The 23,787-nt window shown below is 50.3% G+C and overlaps 1 protein-coding gene across 1 annotated transcript; it reads left to right on the forward strand.

Moving 5' to 3' along the window:
* The first annotated feature begins 229 nt into the window (after window positions 1-229).
* On the forward strand, window positions 230-23,575 carry LOC135287562 (uncharacterized). The gene is made up of 5 exons (XM_064400853.1): window positions 230-262; window positions 22,459-22,596; window positions 22,804-22,980; window positions 23,114-23,269; window positions 23,426-23,575. The coding sequence occupies exons 1-5, from the start codon at window positions 230-232 to the stop codon at window positions 23,573-23,575; spliced, it is 654 nt and encodes a 217-aa protein (XP_064256923.1).
* The last annotated feature ends 212 nt before the right edge of the window (window positions 23,576-23,787 follow it).

Below are 23,787 nucleotides of genomic sequence, written 5' to 3' on the forward strand. Positions count from 1 at the left end.
GGCTGGGGGATGTCCCAGAGGGGGCTGTGTCACAGCGGCACCTCTGTGGCTGTGTCCTGGAGGCACAGGGCAGCTGTGATGTCAGCAAGGGGCTGTGTGACAGCACAGAGTGGGCTGTGTGAGGTCACAGGTTGGGCTATGATATCACAGAGTTTGTTGTGTGAGGTCATTGAGCAACTACAGCATCATGGAGGGGACTGTGTGACATCACAGAGCAGGCTGTGACATCATGGCATGGCTGTATGACATCATAGAGCAGGCGGTAAGGTCACAGTGTGTGCTGTGATACTAGAGAGTGGCAATATGGTATCACAGAGAGGGTTTTGTGACATCACTGAGGGGGTTGTGACATCACAGAAGTCTCTGTAATGTCATAGAGTAGGGTGTGAGGCCATGGAGCACACTCTGTCTTCATGGAAGGCAGCTCTGTGACATCAGAGAGTGGGTTGTGACATCACTAGGTGACTAAGTAACATCATAGAGCCAGATGTGACATTACAGAACAGACTGTGACATCACATGGTGACTTTGTGACATCACCAAATTTTCTGTGACATCACAGAGCAGCTTTATGGTATCACAGAGTGATATTCTAGCACTGGCCCTTGTGATATCATGAAGGGGCTTTGTGACATCACAGAGCAGCCTGTGACATCACAGAGCAGTAGTGTGTCATCACAGAGTTGCCTGTGACATCATAGAGTAGGCTTTGTGACATCATAGAATGGATTCTGCCATCACAGGGCACCTGTGTGACATCACACAGGGGTTGTGACATCACAGAATGGCTGTGTGACATCCCAGGGGAGGATGTGTAATATCACAAGATTAACTGTGACATCATAATGAGGGCTGTGTCATCACAAAGGGGCTGTGTGTCATCACAGAAGCTGGGTGACATCACAGGGGGCACTGTGAGGTCACTGGGGAGGTCACTCTGCCCCAGCCCCCCTCACAGTTCCCCCAGAGCAGTCCAACACTGCTCGTGCACAGCGGGGTCCCCTGTCCCCCCAGGTCCCCCTCACCCCCAGCGCCGCAGCCTCCCCCAGAGGATGTTCCACGAGATCGACCCCAGAGCCTGACATGGGGACGGGGGGCCGGGGCACTGGGGGTGGGACAGGGGGACAGGGACCCCCTGGCAGTGTCCCCGTGTCCCCCAGGGCCAGAGACTGGGCCAGGGCTCCTTCACCCTGTTATAAATGAGGGCTTGAGAGCACTGAAAAAATCCCCAGCAAGGGATCAGCAAAAGCCAGATTTAATATTAAGTGACAGTACCACAAAATTCCTTGGCAAGAGTCACTCCTGACTGGACACTTCAGGCACACCAGGGAAATAAAGCAACAACAAAACCAAATCAAATCCAGACAATCAAACCAGAAATAAACCAAGAACTGACCCTGTGTGTGTGTGTGTGTGTGTGTGTGTGTGTGTGTGTGTGTCAACAGGACAGTGAGGGCAAGGATAAAAGGAATACGGCCTAAAAGGTGAACAGGACTAAACATAGCTCAAGCTTAACAGGACTTAACTTATACCTTAACCTTAAGTGATACCTTAAACTTCACAATTTAGCAAAAGTACAGCACTTAAGAGTATTTAACCTAACTTATGACCTATGACTTATCAATTTAAAAGAGGAATAACACCTAACAATATTCAACTTAGGTTATACCTTATATTAAACATAACAACTTAGCAAAAGAACCACCCTTAGTAGCATTTAACTTCACTTAGACCTCATGATTTAACCTCACTTACAGGCCTGACTGACTCAGCTATCCAAGGCACTCCGACCCCTCCGAGAGCAGCATTTCTGCCACAACTCCCCAGCACAGGCACTCCTGTGTGCACACAGACACAAAGAGTCAGTGCAAGGCACCTGTGAGAAATTCCCCCGAGGGCAGGAAATGCTCCCTGTGGATACTTTGGCATCTCCCCAGCGGGTGAAGGGTTGAGCCTGGAGGAGTGGGGGGATCGGCCCAGGCTCCCTCGTTGTTCAGGGATCCCCGAGTGCAGCAAACGGGAGAGTTCCCGGCTGGGAGAGGCCCCACTCAGAGGGAGTCGCTGGCCCAGGAGAGCTCCAAGGGGCTCCTTTTGCAGCGCTGTTTGTAGGGCCCCGAGAGAGGGGCTGCAGTCACAGCAATGGTTCATCCTGGCTGCACTTGGCATCAACAGCTTTCTTTGGCACTGTGAGAACCTGTCGTGGGGACAGGACATTTTCATGCTTATTATCCCAAATCGTGGTTTCTGTTCCCTGCTCCGTTTGTTGTGTCTATCGTTTTGTCCTTCCCCCCCCCCCCCCCCCGCCTGGGGGCTCGGCTTTTTGCATGCTTGCTTGGCCGGCTGGCTTCTTGCTTGCTCTTCTAGCTTTGCTTCTCTTTCTTTTTTTTCTTGCTTTTTTAGCTCGCTTGTTTTTTCGCCATTTTTTTTTCTCCTTTCCCCGGTTTCTGTTGTTCCCTTCCTTCCCTTTCCCCCCCCCCCCCCTTTTTCCCCCCGAAGATATCGGACCGGCGCCGGGCAAGGGGCTCTGTCCGGGGTCTGCAAGAGAAGCTTCGTACCCTCCGCAGCGAAGAGAGAAACGGCTCGACCCCTTGGACTGGTGAAACATCTGTTGCCATCTCGGGCTATTTCTCTTGTGCTGGGAGTGTTTTTTTGTGTTCATTAATAAACAAGCTTTTTCCACTTCCCCTCTGAAGAAATTCTTCCCGAACCCAGTGGTGGGGAGGGGGGAAGGTGCGGAGGGTTTTGTTTCCTATAAGGGGCTCCTTTGGAGATATTTTCCCTAATTTGTCCTAAACCAGTTCAAATAATTTGGTGGCCCGTACGGGGATACCAGACGAAGTGGAAAAAGCTTTACTCTAATAATATTTTTGGCTTTAACTGTTTGTGGGAATATTGGTATGTCTCCTTTTAAAGTTGTAATGTCATTTGGAGTGAAAGCCTGCCTCTATCTCTGGTCATTAGAGTTCTTTGAAGTTTTCATAGCTTTATGGTCACTTGGGTTATTTTCTTATCCAGAAATAGCTCCGGTATTGTCCCTAATACGTAGCTTTTGTAGCAGAAGGGCACTAACCAGAATATTCATCGGGCTGGGCTTGAGTGTGATACTTTGCAAGGGGCTTATAAAAATGTTGTTATCGGTTCCAGGAATGTATAATTCGTGGTTGCAGCTGTGTGTTAAATTTGTTATGGGGGAGGAGGTTATTCAGCCTTTGCTTTCCTTTTCCTCCTCCGAATTGTTTACATTTCTATTAGAAAATGTTCAGTTCTCCCTGACTGCCAAGGACACCATCTTTCTGTTATTTAATTTAACAACCTTGCTCTATACTGTCTGCAGTTTATATAGGATGAAGGCTGCAATTTCTAGAGGGGCTGGTGAGACCCCTGATTTAGGGGTACAACCAAGGGTAAAAAGTCCTGAGTGGTGTGGGAAATGGGAGGATATGGGCCAAATTTTAAAGGAGTTTTCTGATCCGGTAGACTGGGACTTTCCATCTGAACAAATTCAGAACCCAGCTGAGGTGGCGAAGTACCAGAAAGGGAAATGCCAGGATAACCCTAAGGAGAAAAGGATCCTTGCAGTGAGCTGGGCCCTGGCATATGCTTATCGTACCCTGCTAGATACTGTAGGGCAGCAGACAGAGGCAGGGGGGCAGGGAGATAAATCAGCAGCTATCCCAGTTACTCAGGCTGCAGCTAACACCCCAGGCTCGAAGCCAGCAGTTAAATCAGACAGTGAGCCTCAACCAAGGGCTGTTGCTACTAGTACAAGAAGTGGAAAGTGTACAGGTAAGACTGACCGACCAGTGGAGGATGATGATGATTACGATGCAGGAGAAGGACCCTCAACACCTCCTGACATAAAATCAGGAATCAAAGCAACTGGCACAAGATCAGAGGGCACTATTGATTCCTTCTCCCTGAGGGACCTTCGAGGCCTAAGGAAGGATTATCGGCGACAGCCCGACGAATCTATAATTAGTTGGCTGGTCCGCCTTTGGGATGCAGCAGGGGAGGCTACCATTCTGGATGGCACTGAAGCGAGGCATTTGGGATCCCTGTCACATGATCCCGTCATCGACCAAGGCATGATGAGGGGGGCTAGCCCTCACAGCCTCTGGGAACGGGTCCTGGACAGCGTGGCACAGAGATATCTGTGTGCCGATGACCTCTATGTTCAGCAGACACGATGGAAGACCATAGAACAGGGGATCCAACGCCTGAGGGAGATGGCAGTGGTGGAGATCATTTTTTCAGACGATGTAACAACTAGGAATCCGGACTTTGTACCATGCACACCTGTAATGTGGAGGAAAGTGGTGCGACTTGGGCCACCTGAATACGCTTCTGCTCTAGCAATAATGAAGCGGGAGGAGGTATATGAGACTGTACTCGATATGGTGAAGAAACTTCGGGCATATGCGGATGCTGTACATGGCCTGACTCATGCCAGAATTGCAGCTGTGGAAACACGACTGCAGGAACTAGAAGACAAAATAGAGGAAAGCAGCAAGAAACTCAGGGAAGAGATTAAGGAAGACCTCCTCCAAATTTCAGCTGTACAAATTAGAGGCCCTGGTACCCAACGCAGACGTTCCCTTGTTGGGGAGAGAAGGTACACCCCACGAGCTGAGTTGTGGTTCTTCTTACGTGAGTCTGGAGAAAACATGAGGAAATGGGATGGGAAGCCTACTGCTGCTCTGGCACAACGGGTGCGTGAATTGAAGGAAGGTAAGAAAAGGAAAGCAGCCCCAGTTGCCCGTAGCCGAACAGCCAGGTATGATGATGATGATGACATGTCTGATCCCCTTGAGGGAACCTCCAAGACATATGCCCCAGGAAAGAAGGATAAACAGGTGTAGAGGGGCCCTGCCTCTAGCCAGGTAGAGGCATGGGAAAACCGTATCTTTTGGACGGTGTGGATCCGATGGCCTGGCACATCAGAACCACAAAAATATGACGCTTTAGTGGATACTGGTGCACAGTGTACTCTAATACCATCGGGACATGTGGGGGCTGAGCCTGTTTCCATTGCTGGTGTGACAGGGGGATCACAACAACTGACCCTGGTGGAAGCTGAGGTGAGCCTGACTGGGAAGGAGTGGAAGAAACATCCCATTGTGACTGGCCCAGGGGCTCCGTGTATTCTGGGCATAGACTTCCTCCGGAACAGCTATTACAAAGACCCAAAGGGACTCAGATGGGCTTTTGGCATAGCTGCTGTAGAGGCAGAGAACGTTAAGCAATTGAACACCTTGCCTGGACTGACAGAAAACCCATCTGCAGTAGGACTCCTGAGGGTAGAAGAGCAGCTCGTGCCAATTGCGACCTCGACAGTGCATCGCCGGCAGTATAGAACGAATCGAGATGCCGTGATCCCCATCCACAAAATGATTCGTGAGCTGGAGAGCCAAGGGGTGGTTAGCAAAACCCACTCACCCTTCAACAGCCCCATCTGGCCTGTGCATAAATCTGAAGGGGAATGGAGATTGACGGTGGACTATCGTGCCTTGAATGAAGTGACACCACCACTGAGCGCTGCTGTGCCGGACATGCTGGAACTCCAGTACGAGCTGGAGTCCAAGGCAGCGAAGTGGTATGCCACTATTGATATTGCTAATGCATTTTTCTCCATTCCTCTGGCAGCAGAATGCAGGCCTCAGTTTGCTTTCACCTGGAGGGGCGTGCAGTACACCTGGAACCGACTGCCCCAGGGGTGGAAACACAGTCCCACTATCTGCCATGGACTGATCCAAACTGCATTAGAGGAGGGTGAGGTTCCAGAACATCTGCAATACATCGATGATATCATTGTGTGGGGGAAAACGGCAACAGAAGTGTTTGAGAAAGGAGAGAAAATAATCCAGATTCTCCTGAAAGCCGGCTTTGCCATCAAGAAGAGCAAAGTCAAGGGACCTTCTCGAGAGATCCAGTTCCTTGGAGTGAAGTGGCAAGATGGACGGCATCAGATTCCCACCGATGTCATCAATAAGATCACAGCTATGTCCCCACCAACCAGCAAAAAGGAAACACAAGCTTTCCTAGGCGCCATAGGGTTTTGGAGAATGCACATTCCGGAGTATAGCCAGATTGTGAGCCCTCTCTACCTGGTCACCCGCAAGAAGAACGATTTCCACTGGGGCCCTGAACAGCAGCAAGCCTTTGCCCAGATCAAGCAGGAGATTGCTCATGCTGTAGCCCTTGGCCCAGTCAGGACAGGACCAGATGTGAAGAATGTGCTCTACACTGCAGCCAGGAACCATGGCCTGTCCTGGAGCCTTTGGCAGAAGGTGCCTGGTGAGACTCGAGGCCGACCATTAGGATTCTGGAGTCGAAGCTATAGAGGGTCTGAAGCCAGCTACACTCCTACAGAGAAGGAAATTTTGGCAGCCTATGAAGGAGTCCAAGCCGCCTCGGAGGTGATTGGCACGGAGGCACAACTCCTCCTGGCACCCCGACTACCAGTGCTGGGGTGGATGTTCAGAGGAAAGACTCCCTCTACCCACCATGCCACCAGTGCAACATGGAGCAAGTGGATTGCTCTCATCACACAGCGCGCCCGTATTGGAAACCTGAATCGACCTGGGATTCTGGAAGTAATTACAAACTGGCCTGAAGGTGAGAATTTTGGTCTCGCTGATGAAGAAGAACAAGAAGTGACACGAGCGGAAGAAGCACCACCATACAACCAACTGCCGGCAGAAGAAACACGGTATGCTCTTTTTACTGATGGTTCTTGCCGCATTGTGGGAATGAAACGGAAGTGGAAAGCAGCTGTATGGAGCCCCACACGACAGGTCGCAGAAGCCACTGAAGGAGAGGGTGGATCAAGCCAACTCGCTGAACTTAAGGCCATTCAGCTGGCTCTGGACATTGCTGAAAGAGAGAAGTGGCCAAAGCTCTACCTCTACACTGATTCGTGGATGGTAGCCAATGCGCTGTGGGGCTGGCTGGAGAGATGGAAAGGGGCTAACTGGCAGCGTAGAGGAAAGCCAATTTGGGCTGCTGAAGAATGGAAAGATATTGCCACCAGGTTAGAGAAACTACCTGTGAAGGTTCGCCACGTAGATGCCCATGTCCCCAGAAGCAGAGCTAATGAAGAGCAGCAAAACAATCATCAGGTAGATCAGGCTGCAAGGATAGGGGTGTCAAAGACAGACCTAGATTGGGAACACAAGGGAGAGTTATTCCTAGCTCGATGGGCCCATGATGCCTCAGGCCATCAGGGTAGAGATGCCACCTACAAGTGGGCACGAGACCGAGGGGTGGATTTAACCATGGACAGTGTTTCTCAGGTTATCCATGACTGTGAGACGTGTGCTGCCATCAAACAGGCCAAGCGAGTGAAGCCCCTATGGTATGGTGGGCGGTGGTCCAAATACAAGTATGGGGAGGCCTGGCAGATTGATTACATCACACTGCCTCAAACCCGCCAAGGCAAGCGCTACGTGCTCACAATGGTAGAAGCCACCACAGGATGGTTGGAAACCTACCCTGTGTCTCATGCTACCGCCCGTAACACCATCCTGGGCCTTGAAAAGCAGGTCCTTTGGAGGCATGGTACCCCTGAGAGGATTGAGTCAGACAATGGGACTCATTTTAAAAATAATCTTATTAACACCTGGGCTAGGGAACATGGCATTGAGTGGGTATACCACATCCCCTACCATGCACCAGCTGCAGGTAAAGTGGAGAGATGCAATGGATTGTTAAAGACCACCTTGAAGGCATTGGGTGGGGGGTCTCTCAAGAACTGGGAGCAGCATTTAGCCAGGGCCACCTGGTTAGTTAACACTCGAGGTTCCACCAACCGAGCAGATCCTGCCCAGTCTGAGTCCCTCAATATAGTAGATGGAGATAAAGTCCCAGTGGCCCATGTCAGAGGTTTGTTGGGGAAGACAGTATGGATTAATCCTGCCTCGAGTACAGGCAAACCCATTCGTGGGGTTGTCTTTGCTCAAGGACCAGGTTATACCTGGTGGATAATGCAGAAAGATGGGACAACCCGTTGCGTACCTCAGGGAGATCTGATTGTGGGATGATATCATTGTTTGTTAAGCGTGACCACCATTGTCTGTACATTAGATCATATAGACATGAAACAGAAGGAAATATGAAAGTGTCGAAGGTCTGAGCAAGTAAGAATGAAAGAAAACGTGTAAGTGTGGAAGGTTGGAGCAAGTGAGAAGAAAGTTTACGTTGTTCAATAACATGTTCACGATATGGGATAAGGGGTGGAATGTCGTGGGGACAGGACATTTTCATGCTTATTATCCCAAATCGTGGTTTCTGTTCCCTGCTTCGTTTGTTGTGTCTATCGTTTTGTCCTTCCCCCCCCGCCCCTGCCTTGGGGGCTCGGCTTTTGCATGCTGCTTGGCCGGCTGGCTTCTTGCTTGCTCTTCTAGCTTTGTTTCTCTTTCTTTTTTTCTTGCTTTTTTAGCTCGCTTGCTTTTTCGCCATTTTTTTTCCCTCCTTTCCCCGGTTTCTGTTGTTCCCTTCCTTCCCTTTCCCCCCCCCCCCCCTTTTTCCCCCCGAAGATATCGGACCGGCGCCGGGCAAGGGGCTCTGTCCGGGGTCTGCAAGAGAAGCTTCGTACCCTCCGCAGCGAAGAGAGAAACGGCTCGACCCCTTGGACTGGTGAAACATCTGTTGCCATCTCGGGCTATTTCTCTTGTGCTGGGAGTGTTTTTTTGTTGTTCTTTAATAAACAAGCTTTTTCCACTTCCCCTCTGAAGAAATTCTTCCCGAACCCAGTGGTAGGGAGGGGGGAAGGTGCGGAGGGTTTTGTTTCCTATAAGGGGCTCCTTTGGAGATATTTTCCCCTAATTTGTCCTAAACCAGTTCAGCTCCCTGCCACATTCTCTGTGGGAATGCTCAGAGCCAGAGGATTTTGGAAAAGCTGCAAAAGGCAGGCCTCAGAGACAGCAGAACTGTGATTAGAGCTAAGTGGTAGCCCTAAGGTTTGTTAGCAGAAAAGTAATGTAAGTAGTAGAAATATAAGGACAAAGAGAACAATGGTCAGTGTATTAACGCTTGGCTAGAAGAACTCCCTAAGCTACAGAAAAGTATATCTAGAAAGAGATTAGGAACTTCTAAGCTTAATTCTTAAGCTCTGTGCATTGTATTTTAAGGCTTACAAACAGGTATTGTATTCAAAATCAGCAAGCATTATTTTACCCAAAGGTACGTGTTTTTCTAGTGGTTGGATAGAGCTACTGTCAATATGCTTTTGCTTTGTGTGATTGGCCAAAAAACTTTGGAGTTGTAACACTGGGTTCTCGGTCTGCTGTCAGGGACATGAGCTGCTGCAATCTTCCCATTGTCATAACCATGTAATGAGACTGATGCTGGCAAATAAACAGCTCGAGGTGTGTTCCACAGCAGTCCCATCCTGTTGGTGATTTGTACATAGACCCCCAGCAGGCAATATTCCCAAGGGGGCCGGAGGACAGGGGCTGCTGCCATCCTTTTGGGTAGAACGGGGTTCAGGGTGCCCTGGAAGAGGCTGGCGGATCCCAGGGCTCAGGCAGGCAAGCCAGGTGCCACTGGTGCCACTCAGCGTGAGGGAATTGTGCGTGGCCAAAGGGGGAAAGCTGCCAGTGGCGTCTGGCTCTGGGCAAGGCCTGTGGCCAACATGGAGCTGGGAAAGGGGCCAGGGACAGCTATCCTGGGCCTGGAGCTCTGCCAGCCTGGGGCTGAGGGTGCTTGGGTGACACCAAATCCTGCCTGGCACATGGCATGTGTGAGAGACAGTCTGGAGTTCCCTTCCTTTGCCTCACAACCATCTGTGAGAGTCTGTCCGAGACTTCCCTCATTTTTTGCCTCTCGATCGTCATGAAAGCCAAGACCACCGGGGAAAGGGAAAGATCCTGTTCTGAAAATCCAGGTCTGTCCGGTCCACCAAGCCAGATTATTGCCTACGGGTGTGTTTGCTCAACTCATGGAACACTGCACCCAAGAAGGGGCAGTGTGCTCTCCTTCGCCTGCATCACCTAGCAACACTAGTGCTGGAATTTCTCCACCCTTCTGACTTGCATGGACTTTCTCTCTGGAATGACCTTCCCAGAGATCACCACTAAAAGACCCTCCATTCCCCGTACATCATCCACCGTGACAGATGGACTGAGATGGGAGAGGGTTCTCCCTCAAGGACTGAGACGTGCGACCCCTACATGGAAAAGCTCCCCTCTTCTTCCCAAAAGGATTGAGAGTGAAATCCCCACCGTAGGGTGAGGAAAGGTGTGCGTGGGGACCGGAGAAAGTTTTGCAAGCGACCACTGGACTGAGAAGACAATGGTTCCTGCCTACGACATCTGCTGCTGACAACACCTGCTCCTGATGGACTACTGATGGACTCCTTGTACCCTTTATCAATAGACTATTTTGAAATGGGTCCCCTTCCCCCATTTCAAAAGGACTATAAAAGAGGTTAGAGCTGACTGATACCTTTGAGATCTCCCCTGACGTGAAGACAACTGTTGCCATGATATTTTAGTGAAAAAGCCTCTGCTAGGATTTTTCCTGTCCTGAGGAGCTGACAGTCTCAGGAAAGAAATGTAAACAATAACTATCTACTGCTGTGGAATGCCACAGGTGCATCTTCCATTGGTCCATGTGGATTGTTTTAAATCAGTGACCAATCACAGCCACCTGTGCCAAGGCTGTGAGCAGTCACAGGATTTTTGTTATACATTCCTATTCTATTCTTGTCTTTGTAGCCTTCTGATCTCTTCTCTCTGTTCTTTTAGTATAGTTGTAATGTAGTATTTTAGTATAATATATAACATAATAAATCAGCCTTCTGATGCAAATGGAGTCAAGCCTCGTGTCCTCACACAAGGGGTTCTTGCCGAAACAAGAATGAAGAATGAACTAGGCATTCTGGAGTGGCTGCCAACCACAATTCCCTTGAACCCAGAGGCGGAAGAACACCGATGGAAAAGAATAAGACACCTTCTTAGTCAGTGGGAATGGCCTGAAAGGGGGGGAGTGGTGGGGCAGATTGGGTGTCCAGCTGATCCAGTTGACACCCCCTCTCTTGTGGCCATGGCAAGAGCTGGGTGGGATGGCCCTGGCAGAAAGGTCTCCTAGGATTCCCACAGATCCAGGCTCTGACCGTGGCTCTGTTCCTCTCCCTTCCAGCCCTTCAAGCCCTGAGGAGAGATGACAGCCCTTCCCAGGCAAACATAGTAATTCAACAGATAGTCAGTGGGAGAGCTGCAGAACTGGCTCAGAAGAACCAGTGTTTGTAGAAGACCTGCAAATGCCATGGAAGATGAGACTGCCTTGAGACCAGCAGAGACCAGCTGGAGCTCCAGGCACAGCTCGTGATTGGCACAGCTGAGCCTGTGGGAAACTTGCATGGCTTCAGCCCTCTCCCTGCTTATAGATAGCTCCCTCCCTCCAGCCCTCAGACTCTGCCCATCCCTTCTTTTCCCCTCCATTCTCCCTCCCTGTTCATGGCTCTTTCCCTCTAGTCCTCAGATCCAGCCCTTCCCCTTTTCCCCCTCCCAACTCATTCCTTTGCTTCCCCTGCCATTACTAAACAGTTTGGCTCCTTCACTTTGCCTGCATCCCTGTGGAGCTGCAGCAGAACAAATCCGGCGCCCTGGGACACACAGGCCCCTGCTGCCGTTCTCTGCCACGCCGTGTTTTGTGCACAGAGCCAGAGGAACGATGGCAGCTCAGGCTGGCACGGTCCCTGTGCTGAAGGTGCAGTTCCACAACCCTGTGCAGGTACAGATCCTGCTGAGCACACGGAAGGCCAGCAGTGGCACAAGGAGCCCGTGTGTCAGGAGCCAAGTCGAGTCTAGAGGCCCAGCCACATTTGATCCGCTGTTGTGCACGTCAGCAAGATAATGAAGAACAGACAGGGAAGGAAACCTTATGGTTGAACTGGTGGGAATGTGACCCTTAAGAGAAACAATGGATTGGTCAGTTGATGGGAAGTTAACCTGTGAAAGAGGAACAGCACACAGTGGAGCTGTGGTTGGCATGGAGGTGGTATCAGAAGCCATTGCGGCCTCATCTGATGCACTGGCCAAGCGTGAGATGACGTCCTAAGTGGAAAAACTGCAGAGGAGGAGATGTCAGGCCTGGTTCTGGTGTGGAGGGATGAAAAGGACAAAATGCACGCCCTGTTGATGCAGGGGATGCCCTGAAGTTGGGTGGCCTGCCTGCCCCTCCCACTGCAGCACCACGCTGAGATACCCTGAGAGCTGCCCAGTGCTCCTTGCTCCTCTCTGCTGACACGTGAGCCTTTGTCTGGGTTCGGGGTGGCCCTGACTGTGTGAGGGGGGCTACGTGGGCACGAGACAGCCGGTCCTGTCCCGCTGGGTCCCAGCAGTGCCTCGCAGCTGTCCTGCATCCACATCAGGATGCTGGCCAAGAGCGGTCCTGGAAGCTGAGGCACAGGTCAGGGCCCATGGTGTTCCCTCAGGATACAGCAGTCCCGAGGGGTCTCCCTAATTCAAAGAAATCTGCAGACAAATGCATTGTCCACCAAAAGCCCTTTTATTGAGCTGACGGGAGGTCAGGGGTCTGCACCCCACCAAAATGTTTTTTCTGCCATGTATAGATTTCAGTCGGTTGATGTAGGAATTGTATCAAAAATACCATCCATCTTTACCCTGCTGAGGTGATTGCATAGGCAGGGGGTTAGAAATACATTCTGTCAGATTCCTGTACTTGAAGCTGATGTCCAGGCGCTGGCCAGAGCTGTCTCCATGCCCTAAAGCAGCAATTCTTCCTCATGCCTTCCCTGCCCAAGGCTCATTCCCTACTTGCCCTTCCTTCTTCTGGTAGAATGTGTCTAAAGCTTTCTTCAAGTCCCTCTCCTGTCAAGTTAGACCTGCCAGGTTTTTCTTATGCTAACTGGTGCTAGGTACTTACCTGTGTCTGTGCTAAGTACTTGTTTGCTTATGTGAATTGCTTGTGCTTGTGTCAAACAAAGGCCTTGTTTCATCCTCCCCTTCTCTTTATCCTGATGCAAATTCTTTTGCAAGATTCCCTCCACAGTCCACAGGACATATGTACTGTTATGCTGCTCTTTTAATTTTCTACCACATCCATAGGTTCATGATGGTTAAGAGTAGGGTTCATTTCTTTTTTTTTTAATTAGAACTGGTTTGCTGAGGAAGGTAAAACTCGGAGGAGCTGTTGGTGATTGCAGATTTGTCCATCACAAGAAGACATCTGACTCATGATGTTCTCTTTATTTCTCTATTTTGGTGATGATTTTGGTAACTTCTTTGATACCAATTTCAGTGTCCATAAGGCTCTGTGAGATGCATTTTTGACTTCTGCCACTGGCCATTCTATATTAGGCTGGTACAGCATTTGTTTTAGAACATCAATGTTCCTTCCAGTTTGGAATTTGGGTGCTTCATGATACACATCGTACGCATTCTGCATAATCTCAAGAGAAGTTATTGTGTGGTGCAGCTGAAGTCACATCCACTTTTGTTTGTGAATTACAAATAGAGAAGTCAGTACTATTAGCAGTTTCATTTAATGAATCTGTTGTAATAGTTGTGCAAGCAGATCTCACACAGGCACACCCCATTCGCACATAACATACCTGTGACTGTGCATGGGTTACTGGGCTCATTTCACAAATACAAGGGCTGCCCTCAGTGTGCAGACACCGATCCTCTCTGTCAAGCCCTGCATTTTTGCACACAAAATTCAGTGCATCCCTTGGCACACATGCTTTGATACTAAGAGTTTGCCAGTTTCCAGTTTTCTTGTTGAAAATGGCCCACACATTATGCTGAATAGGACTGACAGTTACATAAGTTCTTATAGCTCCAAGGGCCAAAATTGGAATTACACAGTATTTTGTTGCATTCTTAATGGTTAATGTAAAAGACTGCAGGGTTCTGTTCATTCTATGTGAAACTGACCAATTGCCACCAAGTGTGGAAGTCTTTTTCAAATTCCTTTGTGGTTTCATTTTTAGGCACGATTTAGTTAATTCTCATGGCAATTTCCCCAGCTCTCCTTTTTCTATGTTTTCCTGAGATTACAAACGGTAGCCACAGCTGAGCTTGTCTACACTGAAATGCTAAAGAAATGTTACCCTGTAGTTTTCCCATAAAGCCAACGACTGCTGGAAACAACCCTGCTGTGTATTGTTGGCCAGGGTGGTTAATAGGTTAGCTGCCAGGCTGTGGGTTTGGGAAAGTGTTAGCAGGGCTGATCTGAGAGGATTTTGTGTCTGTCCAATATAAAAACTCACAGTGCTTCATTTATTAAGACTTCTTGATCAATAGAATTTCATATTCCCAGTTCAGACCCAAACCATCCCCTTAAGCCTTTTTTAGACCTATGATTTGGTGAATGGGAATGTATCCATGTTTTCCAGACTTTTAGGCTTTGCTGTATGAACGGGTAATATTGCTGTTTAATTTTGGATTTTTAACCTCTATCTTTACATCCAGCTTTTTCAGAGAGTACTGTGGATCTAAAAGCAACAATTGTTCATTTGTTTTTTTTACCACAGAGTGAAAGACTATATTATTTCACATATGGGTCCCGTACTATGCCATTGTTTGCTAATGTAAAGCTGTTTGTTTTAATTTTAAATGCGTATTGTGTGACCCGTTCTCTTTCACTCCTTGTCGAGTACCCAAGGCATGGTAACTGGTTTCTTCAGATACATTGCCTGCCTTTAGGCAAGCGTTTCAGAAACCTTCAGAAACCTTCCACTGGCCCCTGGTAGTGTTACACAGGACACTTACTTTACTAAAGTTCCCACTACAAATGGCTGAGTATTCTGAGTACCTCAGCCCATAAGAGGATGTAGTTGTGCTGTCAGGATTCCATGCATATCTGGGTTGCCATCACACGGTCATGACATTGGGCATGATATACCCTAACAGGATGATTGTGCTCCCGGCTTCCCCTCCAACTTGACTGGTTACTGTTTCTGATGGCCTGGAATATGCCAAGAATGAAATTCAATTCTCATAAGCAAATCCTCTGTGAGACCTGTTCCATGTACTAAGCATACCAGCAGGATGGTTTATTATTCTAGTGGCACAAGAGCTGCCTGCTGGAAACAATATGTGTTGGGTCGCATTCCTGGCAGGCTCAATTCCTGTATCTCTGTGTGATGATGGTCCTCCCACCCCACCTGTGCCCCACAGAAGAAGGGAACTATCTTGTGCTAGGTTATAGTCTCCCCTTTTAATTTGCATAGCACAAAAATCCTGATAGGAATCACATGAGAATGGATTCACATGCTGCTTGTTAGAAAGGTCACGGATGCACATGGTCACTGCAGTAATCTCATCTAAAAGAGGTTTGTGAGTTTCAAATTTACATGCCATAGAGGTCCTGCTTTCAGGTGGGACAAGAAAGGCCAGCATGGAGTCAGGTTTTCCTCAATCTTCAACTGCTCGGTCATTAATCCTTAATATGGCGTAAAGTGTTTTTACCTTATTAATCCCCTTTAGCCAATTAGGTCCTGAATATTTTTGAGTGCTCCATCTACCAGGATCTCACAGGCCAAGGAGATCATGATGGTAGTGACAGTCATCTACTGTGCCTTGGATTCTAATCAGAAATATCGGGAAGATGATGATGGTGTGAAGCGCATCTTGGTTTCTTCTGTTCTTTCTGAGGTCCAGTTGTGGACTCCACTTGCCTTTTGCAGAAGTCTTTTAATTCTGGAATAGTGTAGCCAAGAGGTTAACGCTTCAAGCCTTAAAGGCTGTATAAGTGATTAAAAGTACTAATTAGAGTCCTTTCCATTTTGGGATAAGAGGCTTTCCCCCAGGGGATTTGACATATACCTGGTCCCCAGGCTGGATTTGTGGAGAGGAGCATCCTCTTGCTCCTCTGCTCAAAATGTGTTGATTTATTTGCTGCAGCTGTTGTGTTAGTTGCACAGCATGGTTCTGCAGATACCCCTCCCCAACTTGTACAGTATCTTCCCCTTGATAGTTATGCTTATATGGTCTTCTGTACAGTATTTCCAAGGGATTCAGATTTTCTTTTGTTCTTGGTCTCCTGGAATCCGTAATAAAGCCAAAAGTAGGGCCTGGGGCCAAGGTATGTTGGCCCCTTGTCCAGTTTTGACTATTTGTTGTTTTAGCAGATAATTCATCTTTTCCTCTTGGCTGCTGGCCTGGGGCCAATACAGCATGTGTAGGTGCCAGTGGATTTGGAGATTATTGCAAAGTTGCGGTGCAATATTTGCTAGGAAACATGGCCCTCGATCGGAGGAGATGTCTAAAGGCAATCTGAACCAGGCCATTATGTTGTTTAACAAAATCTTGACAACTTCCTTGGCTTTATTTGTTTGGGTTGGGAATGCCTTAGGTCATGCTGAGAAGGTATCAGTGAAAGGTAAAAGGTATTTAGAGCCCCCTTTTCTTGGCAATTCAGAAAACTCAACTTGCCAGTACTGTCCAGGATATTGTCCCTTGTCTACTGTGCCAAGGTCAACTCTAGTCCTATTTTGTGGATTGGTTCTGAGACATTATTTCACACCCTTGGCTTACCTGCTTTCCACTAGAGTACAGGTTGCATCTTACACTTGTCCTCATCAAATAATTATGTAAGGCATCCCCTTCCCAGTGTATACAATTATGTTCATCCTTAATTCATTTTAACAATGCTCTTTCAGGTATAATTGTCTATCCCCGAGGAGTTCCAAAAACAATATATTTTCGTTCTGCTCCTAAATTCCTTGCTAATTCTAGATCTTCCTGATTCTACGACATACATCATTGTCATATTCTTCCTTACCTTTGGGAATTAGTGCCTGAACCTCAGCATGGCTTTGTTCTGCTGCTCTTTTTGCAACCTGTTACCCCTTTTGGGGTCTGTTTCTCCTTTCTGATGTCCTTTGCAGTGCATAACTGCAACCACTTGAGGTACTAGTACTCCCTCCAGCAATTTTAAGATTTCTTCTGTATGCTTAATTTGCTTTCCTTGAGCTGTCAATACTCCTTTTTCTTTCCAAACTGCTTCATGGCACATATTACTCTGAAGGCATTCTTGGAATCTGTTCATATATTGATCCTTTTTCCTCAGGCTGGTCAGAAGGTGCGGGTTCAAGTGATTATCTCTGCCTTCTGAGCTGACTTGCTCTGTGCTAATTGTATATCCTGATTTTCACTGATCTGCTCTTACAAAGACACTCCCATCTGTGTACTGAGATTCTGCTCCTGGATTTGGGGTTTCTTTAAGATCTGGGCAGCTGGAATAAAGTGACTTCATGGTTTTGATACAGCCATGCTACAAAGGTTCCTTGTCTGTCTGGTGAGTGGCCAGGAATGCTGCTGGATTAACTAGAGAAGAGATTAGTTTGGTAATACCACATTGTTCCACCAAAATTGCCTGATGTTTAAGCAATCTGGAGGGTGAAAGCCAACGCCCCCCCTTTCGCTCAAGAATTGCTGCTACTGAATGTGAGATAAATACAATTATTTGTTTACCTAGAGTGAATTCTCAGGCTTCTTGGATGTTTGAAACAAGAGCAGCAACTGCTCACACTCAGGCTGTCCCCTACTCACTTCATCCAGTTGTTTAGAGAAGTACGCTATTGCTCTCTTCTATGGGCCAATTGTTTGAGCCACTACAAGGACTACAATCTCTACGCCCCCTACACAACAAACAAGGGATCAGAGGGTTACAAGGAGCATAGGGCATCAGTCACTTTGCTTTTCCTGCCACTCCCGTCATCAGAAAATGGAAATGCAGGTAGAGCTACTGCACTTGGTTCCTGTCAGACTGTAAGTCTCATTCGTGTCAGAGTCACTCTGGCCTTTCTCACCATCTACTTCTTCCTTGTCCCTCACCTGCCAAGCCCCTCTGGGTGACAATGCAAATGCAGTTCCACATATTCACACTCTTTCATACAACACAAAAGGGTACTTAGGGGCTTTCCCACAAACTAGAAAATTGTCTGAGCGCTTAAGGTGCTCCGAGCATCCAAAAGATATCATCCTATTGCTGGAAAAAATTCCCAGCTAGGCTGCCAGGGACCTATGTCCTCCAGAACCTCCTGAGAGTATTTTAAGTTCTCTAGACAATCAATTTCAATTTCCAATCTGCAAGACCATTGTCCTGGTTTGGGGCTTGTTTGGGACATAACCCCCAAAGGGGCTTCTCTACAAAAGCAGCTCCAATTGCCCCTCCCCCCTCCAGCCGGTTCTGGAGAAAATATCTCCTTGGAGAAAAAGTGGAAAGAAACCTGTTTATTAAACAATAGAACCCAAACAATATTAAACAATAAAACTTCTCACTACTCCAAAAAAAAAAAAAAAGGCAAACTCAGAACAGTCCCCTCCCCAGGTTGCAGCTTGGCTCACTCAGTCTCTGATCAGTCCCTGTGGTGCTGGAAACGCCGCGGCCCAGGCCCGGCCAGGGGGCCATAGGTGGAGCTGCCGGTGCTCTTCTGGGTGTTCAATCCAGAGCAGGCTTGAACAGGTCCAAGAAAAAGGAAAAATCACAGTCCAGGGAACTTCTTTGCCTCAGCTAGCTAAAACTAACGAAAAGCAAAAAAAAAAAAAAAAAAAAAGGGAAAAAAGGAGCTCTGTCCGGCTGTCTGTCCATCCGCAGACAACACAGTCCAGGAGCAGGAATGTGTAGGAGTGAGAGCAGTCTGAAAACAAACTGCGCGCTTCTTCCCTCCCTTCTTCACTGTCTGGAAGAGAGTCTTAAAGGTGTAAAACTTATTATTCAGTATAAACAGAACAAGACGATTGGGGATAAAAGCATCATATAGTCAACCCAGGACAACCGTACAATGCTGTTTCCCTCTGAGACTGTGTCTCCACTTCTTGCATTCTTAGCGATGAACCTTGGAACGCACACTCAATTTTCTGACTACTTCTACTCCAATTAATAGCATTCCATGCCCAAAGGAAAAAGGTAACAGTGTTGAGCACATTCCGTTCCTTATCTTCACATAAGCAAAGAATAAACGATGTTGCATTGACAGATTTAACACATGGACACACACATGATATTATACCAGACTTAATAAACTCTCTAAACCAGCTCCCAATCCAAATTCCAGCCACATTTAATCAATGCCAGTTAGCATACCACTCCTGAACTCTGGGACTCTAACCCACCAAGGGGACGCTCGCCCCTGACCTGGGACCGTGTAGGTGGGACTCCCTGTGCCACCTGTGCAAGGCACCCATCAGACTTGAACCCACATGGTGTGAGTGAGCTGTGTAGGCGGGGGCCTCTGCGTATGACAAACGAGTGAGTATTGCTTTATACCACGGGTAACAAAGGAACAGAGAGAACAAATGCGAGCGGTTAGTGATAAAGAGTTTCTCCATATGACATACTTCACATCCTTGTCTGTCCCAGCATGGATCCAGGGTCTGTGGAGGCACCAGTTTCTTGCCTGTGGAATGTTCTTCCTCCCCCAAGAGGAAAGAGGCAGCTGGAGGAAGAGCTTGCCAGGCTGCTCTTGATCCTTTAGCAGCAGCCCTGGGTGAGTGGAGAAGTCCCAGCCGAGCGCAAATGTGCCAAGGGAACAGCCGTGCACAGGAAGGCTCGGTGGGAAGGATGATCCAGAAACCATGGGCCTGGAAGCCTGAGCTTGCTCGCGGGAAAGGCCTTGGAGCAGATCCTCCTGAGGGCCATCCCACAGCATGTGCAGGGAACCAGGGGGTCTGCTGGAGGCTGGGAAAGCTCTGCGGAGGGACAGGGACAGCTGGGGGTCCTGGCGGGGTGTTGAGGGCTCCTGTGCGGGTGTTTGGGGGCATTGGTGTTGGGGGGCAGGTTGGGGAAGGAGTTGTCTGGAAGGGGAGAGGTCTTGGATGGAATTGGAGTCAGTTTGAAGGCAGCATCTGTGGTTTGGTGCAACACTGGTTATGGAGGGCAGAAAGAACAGCTGTGACTATTTCTGTTCATGGTCCTGATTCTCCTGCAGGGAAGAAGAGGGGAGAGCTGTACTTTATTGGCCAGTTAGATATCTCTACCAGGGGGACGATTGGCCCTTTTGCCATCTATTCATTTCATTGAGCTACTTTTGTAACACTGAGTGGACTTTCATTCTTTTAGAGCTTCTATTCCTTAAGTGAATGAGGATATTATCATCCATTCATTGAAAATCGTTTGAAAGCAAAGAATGGCCTTCTGTTTGCCTCTGTGTAGTCTTATGTTTGTAAAGTGACTCCCAATGCATGACATTAAGGCACATGAGATGCTGCTTTGAGATGGGAAGCCAATTTCCAACTGTCATGTTCTCAGTCGATTGCAATTGATTGGGGGAGTTTGCAACTTTTTGGAATTACTTGAGTTGAGAAATGGAAAGTAAAGCTTTCCTGAACTGAGGAGTCTTTAATGCCAGATTTTTCCGTGTTGTCATGGTAAAGATGCTTTTGTGCTGAAGGAAATTACTTCAATAAGAAAATAATTTCAGCAAGTAGTAAGAGCTTCTGACAGCAAGTGGTGCAGCAGTGCTCCAGATGCTCCTGCCAACAGCCCCTGCAGGGAGGAGCACAGCCCCCAGTGCACGTGGGCTTTGGCTCCCTGTGGCACAGAAGCCCCCCGGGGCACAGGTCTCTGGGGCAGGAGAGGGGCAGCAGCGCTGCCAGGGCTCGGGGGGTGGCAGGTCTGCTTGGGTGGGGACTCTGCCACACCTGCTGATGGCAGCGCTGCCCGGGCCCCACGGCTCAGAGCAGCATTGGTGCCCTGGCCCACACGTTCCCTGCGCCTGTCACAGCCGCGGGTTTAGGATGGCCAGCAGCCGGGACGTGTCCCAAGGAGGCCGTGCCAGCTTCTGTGGAAGGCCCCATGCCCTTGCCAGCGCGGCTGCCTCGGCAGCCCTGGGGGCTCCTTCTGCTGCCCTGAGCCCGCAGAGCAGGGCAGCGTTTGCTGATGGGCTGAGCCCTTCCTAAAGATCCTGTCGGGCTGCCTTAGACACTTGGGGCCAGGGATTCCTTCCAACCGGGGCCACTTTGGGTGGGCTGGGGGCGGCCCCAGGGCAGGTGGCAGTGTGTGCAAGGGCCGTTTGTGACACACTGCAGCACGGTCACCGTGGCATGGAATGGAGGAGTGTGTCCTTTGTGACACGTGGTGACATAGGAGCTGGGGGTGACAAGAACACTCCACAGCGCTCGGAGCAGGCGACGGGACAGGACGGGACAGAGCGGTGCTGTGAGGAGCCCCCGCACAGCGCACTCGTTCCTGTCTGACCTGGAGCTGTTCTGAGGTGTTGTTCCTGCAGCTGACCTCGAGGCCAGAGCACAGGACCTGGTGACCTGTGGCCTTCCGAGGCTTCTGTTCTGCAGTGCCCTCGAGGGCAGAGCGTGGGACTTGGTGCCCCGGAGCTTTTCCAAGGCATCTGTCCTGCAACTAGCTCCAGTCACTGACATGGAGCAGAGACCCCCAAGAGACCCTAGGATGCCCTGGGTGGAGGAGGAGGAAGAAGGCCCTGGAGCTGACCCAGGACAGGAGACAGAAGAGGTGGTGCCATTCCATCCACCACAGGAGGGTGAGTGGCAGAGCTGGGCTGTAGGACTGGAGACTGCAGCCAGCTTGGCCCCATCCTGTCCCGTCCCATCCCGTCCCATCCCATCCCATCCCATCCCATCCCATCCCATCCCATCCCATCCCATCCCATCCCATCCCATCCCATCCCATCCCATCCCATCCCCTGGGGCCATGCCCATGGACAGGACGGAAGAGGGCCCAGGCAGACACCCCGCAGTGGCCGTGCTCCATCCCCCTGGGGCATCCCGGGGCTGTCCCTGCCTGGGGAGCGCAGGGCTGGGCTGTGTTCTCCGGCCTCTCCCGCAGCCCCTCAGCTCTGGCTGTGCTCGCTCTTTGCCAGATGCAGCCGTGGAGCGCACACAAGAGCAGCAATCCAGCCGTGGCCGCTTCCGCAGAACAGCGCAGGTACCTGCAGCCATGCCCACCTGGGCTGGGCCTGCTGTCCCTGCTCGGCCGAGCACCGTGTGTGGAGCACTCCATGGAACATCCGTGGCTTCTTGCCCTTCTCCTACAGCTCATTTGCGAATTCATTAAGAGTGTTCGGCAGGAAGAGGCCAGGGCCATGGGCACTGGGCTCCGAGCTCGCTCAGAGGTCCTCAGACAGGAGACCAGTGCCACCCTGCTGCATTTGCTTGTGGAGAATGGTGTTTCCAGGCTAGATCAAGTAAGCAGCCTGTGGCCAGGCTTCCATTCCCCCATGAGTCACATGGCGACCCAAGCCACGTCAGCTGGTCCCTGTGAGCCTTTGAGGCCATGGCATTGCGGTGGGAATGGAAGCACTTCTGTGGGTGCACTGGGGACATTGCTCCCTCTGGCATCTTTCCAAGTCTTGCCGTGCCTTCTCCAGGTGCACTACCACGCTGAGATGTCTCCCAGCTCTCTGCCCTATCGTAGGTCCTGCCTGGGACCTGTGCTGCTGCCTGGGCCCAGCCCTGTGCGGTTCCGGGCTCCTGCTGGCCGGGTGCCCTGTCACTGCCTTCTGCCTTTCAGGTCCTCGAGTGCCTGGACTTGAAGGAATGCAGAGACAGTGTTCTGGAGATCATGTCGAAGAACCTGCAGAGCAAATACAGGGAGAGGCATCACTTGGCACTCCGAGGAGTCACAGTGGCAAGCAAGAATCCCTTGATGGTGAGAAGGGGGCAGTGGCTGAAGCCCTGCCAGCAGCGTGGGGCTGGAAAACGCTGTCACTTGGGCTTGGCTGAGCTTTGGGCCCTGGGGCAGCTGTTCCCAGCTCTCCTGCCTCCCGCTTCAGCTGCCCGAGTGCTTCGGGACAGGCTTTGGCCTCTAGGCCCTGCTGCAGCAGGGTGGCATTTCACAAACTTGTGTTCCACACAGGCTGACAAAATGTGGAGCCTGACTGAAAGTCTTGTGGAGCTCCTGCAGGAAAAAGAGAGCGACATGATCAGGATGACCATTCTTCTACTCAGATATTTATTTCTGGATAATGGTGCCCCAATACCCAGCTCCCTCGCCCTGCAGCTGGCTGAGGCGCTCCTGCCACTCTTTGACCGCGTAAGGCTCTGTGCCCACAGCCACGGGCACTGGCTGCTGCCCGGGCACTTGGTGCCCTGTGGAGATGCAGGCCTGTGCCCTGCTGGGCCCGAAGCAGCTGATGCTGAGCTCTTTTGTTCTTGCTTTCCTACAGGATGATAGCCAGGTGCAGCTGAGCTCCATGACTCTATTTCAAGAGATGCTGGAGTTATTAATGGAAGATGGAAAAAAGGCCCTGAAGTCACACGTGTTCCAGAGCCTGCTGCCACTCTCCTTCCACTGCCATGATGAGAATCAGATTGTTGCTGAGGTGAGTACTTGTGGCCGGCTGCTGTCTCCCTGGCAGGGGGCTGGGCTGCCTCCTGTCCTGGCGCCTTGCAGGCTGCAGCCTCCCCCAGGCTGTGGCTTTGGGATGCTCCTGTGCCCTGGGCTGTGGGGCCATCTCCACATCTCTGCTGCTCTCCAGGCTTCCCGGGAAACACTGCATTCTTCAGCCAGATTCCTGAAGAGGAGGGATATTGAACAAATGCTACAGGTGGATCAGACATGGAGGTTTGGCGAGGCCCTGGTAAGGACGACCGAGAATCCCCAGCCTCAGCCTGGAGAAGGCCCCTGAGCGCGGTGCTCAGTGTGCGGGGCTGGCAGCTGTGCCCCTGCCCGCTGCTGCACCCAGAGGCAGCGCGGGGTCTTCTCCAGGCTGCTATGGGCCCGAGCCGGGTGCCCATGGAGCCCCGGCGCGGCGGGGCTGCGGGGCGGCCCCGCGGCTCCCCGGGCAGCAGCCGGCCCTCTGCCCCCTGCAGAGCCCGGCGCCAGCGGCTGCTGGCCGCG

This window comes from Passer domesticus, chromosome 30 (assembly GCF_036417665.1).
Source record: "Passer domesticus isolate bPasDom1 chromosome 30, bPasDom1.hap1, whole genome shotgun sequence".
In the NCBI taxonomy this organism is placed as follows: Eukaryota; Metazoa; Chordata; class Aves; order Passeriformes; family Passeridae; genus Passer; species Passer domesticus.

Excerpts from the sequence above, each read along its gene's own strand:
- LOC135287562 (XM_064400853.1), top strand. The coding sequence starts at position 230 with ATGGCATGGCTGTATGACATCATAGAGCAGGCG. Across the intron at positions 263-22,458 it reads ATGACATCATAGAGCAGGCG|GTCCTCGAGTGCCTGGACTT; the intron begins GTAAGGTCACAG and ends TCTGCCTTTCAG. Across the intron at positions 22,981-23,113 it reads TCCTGCCACTCTTTGACCGC|GATGATAGCCAGGTGCAGCT; the intron begins GTAAGGCTCTGT and ends GCTTTCCTACAG.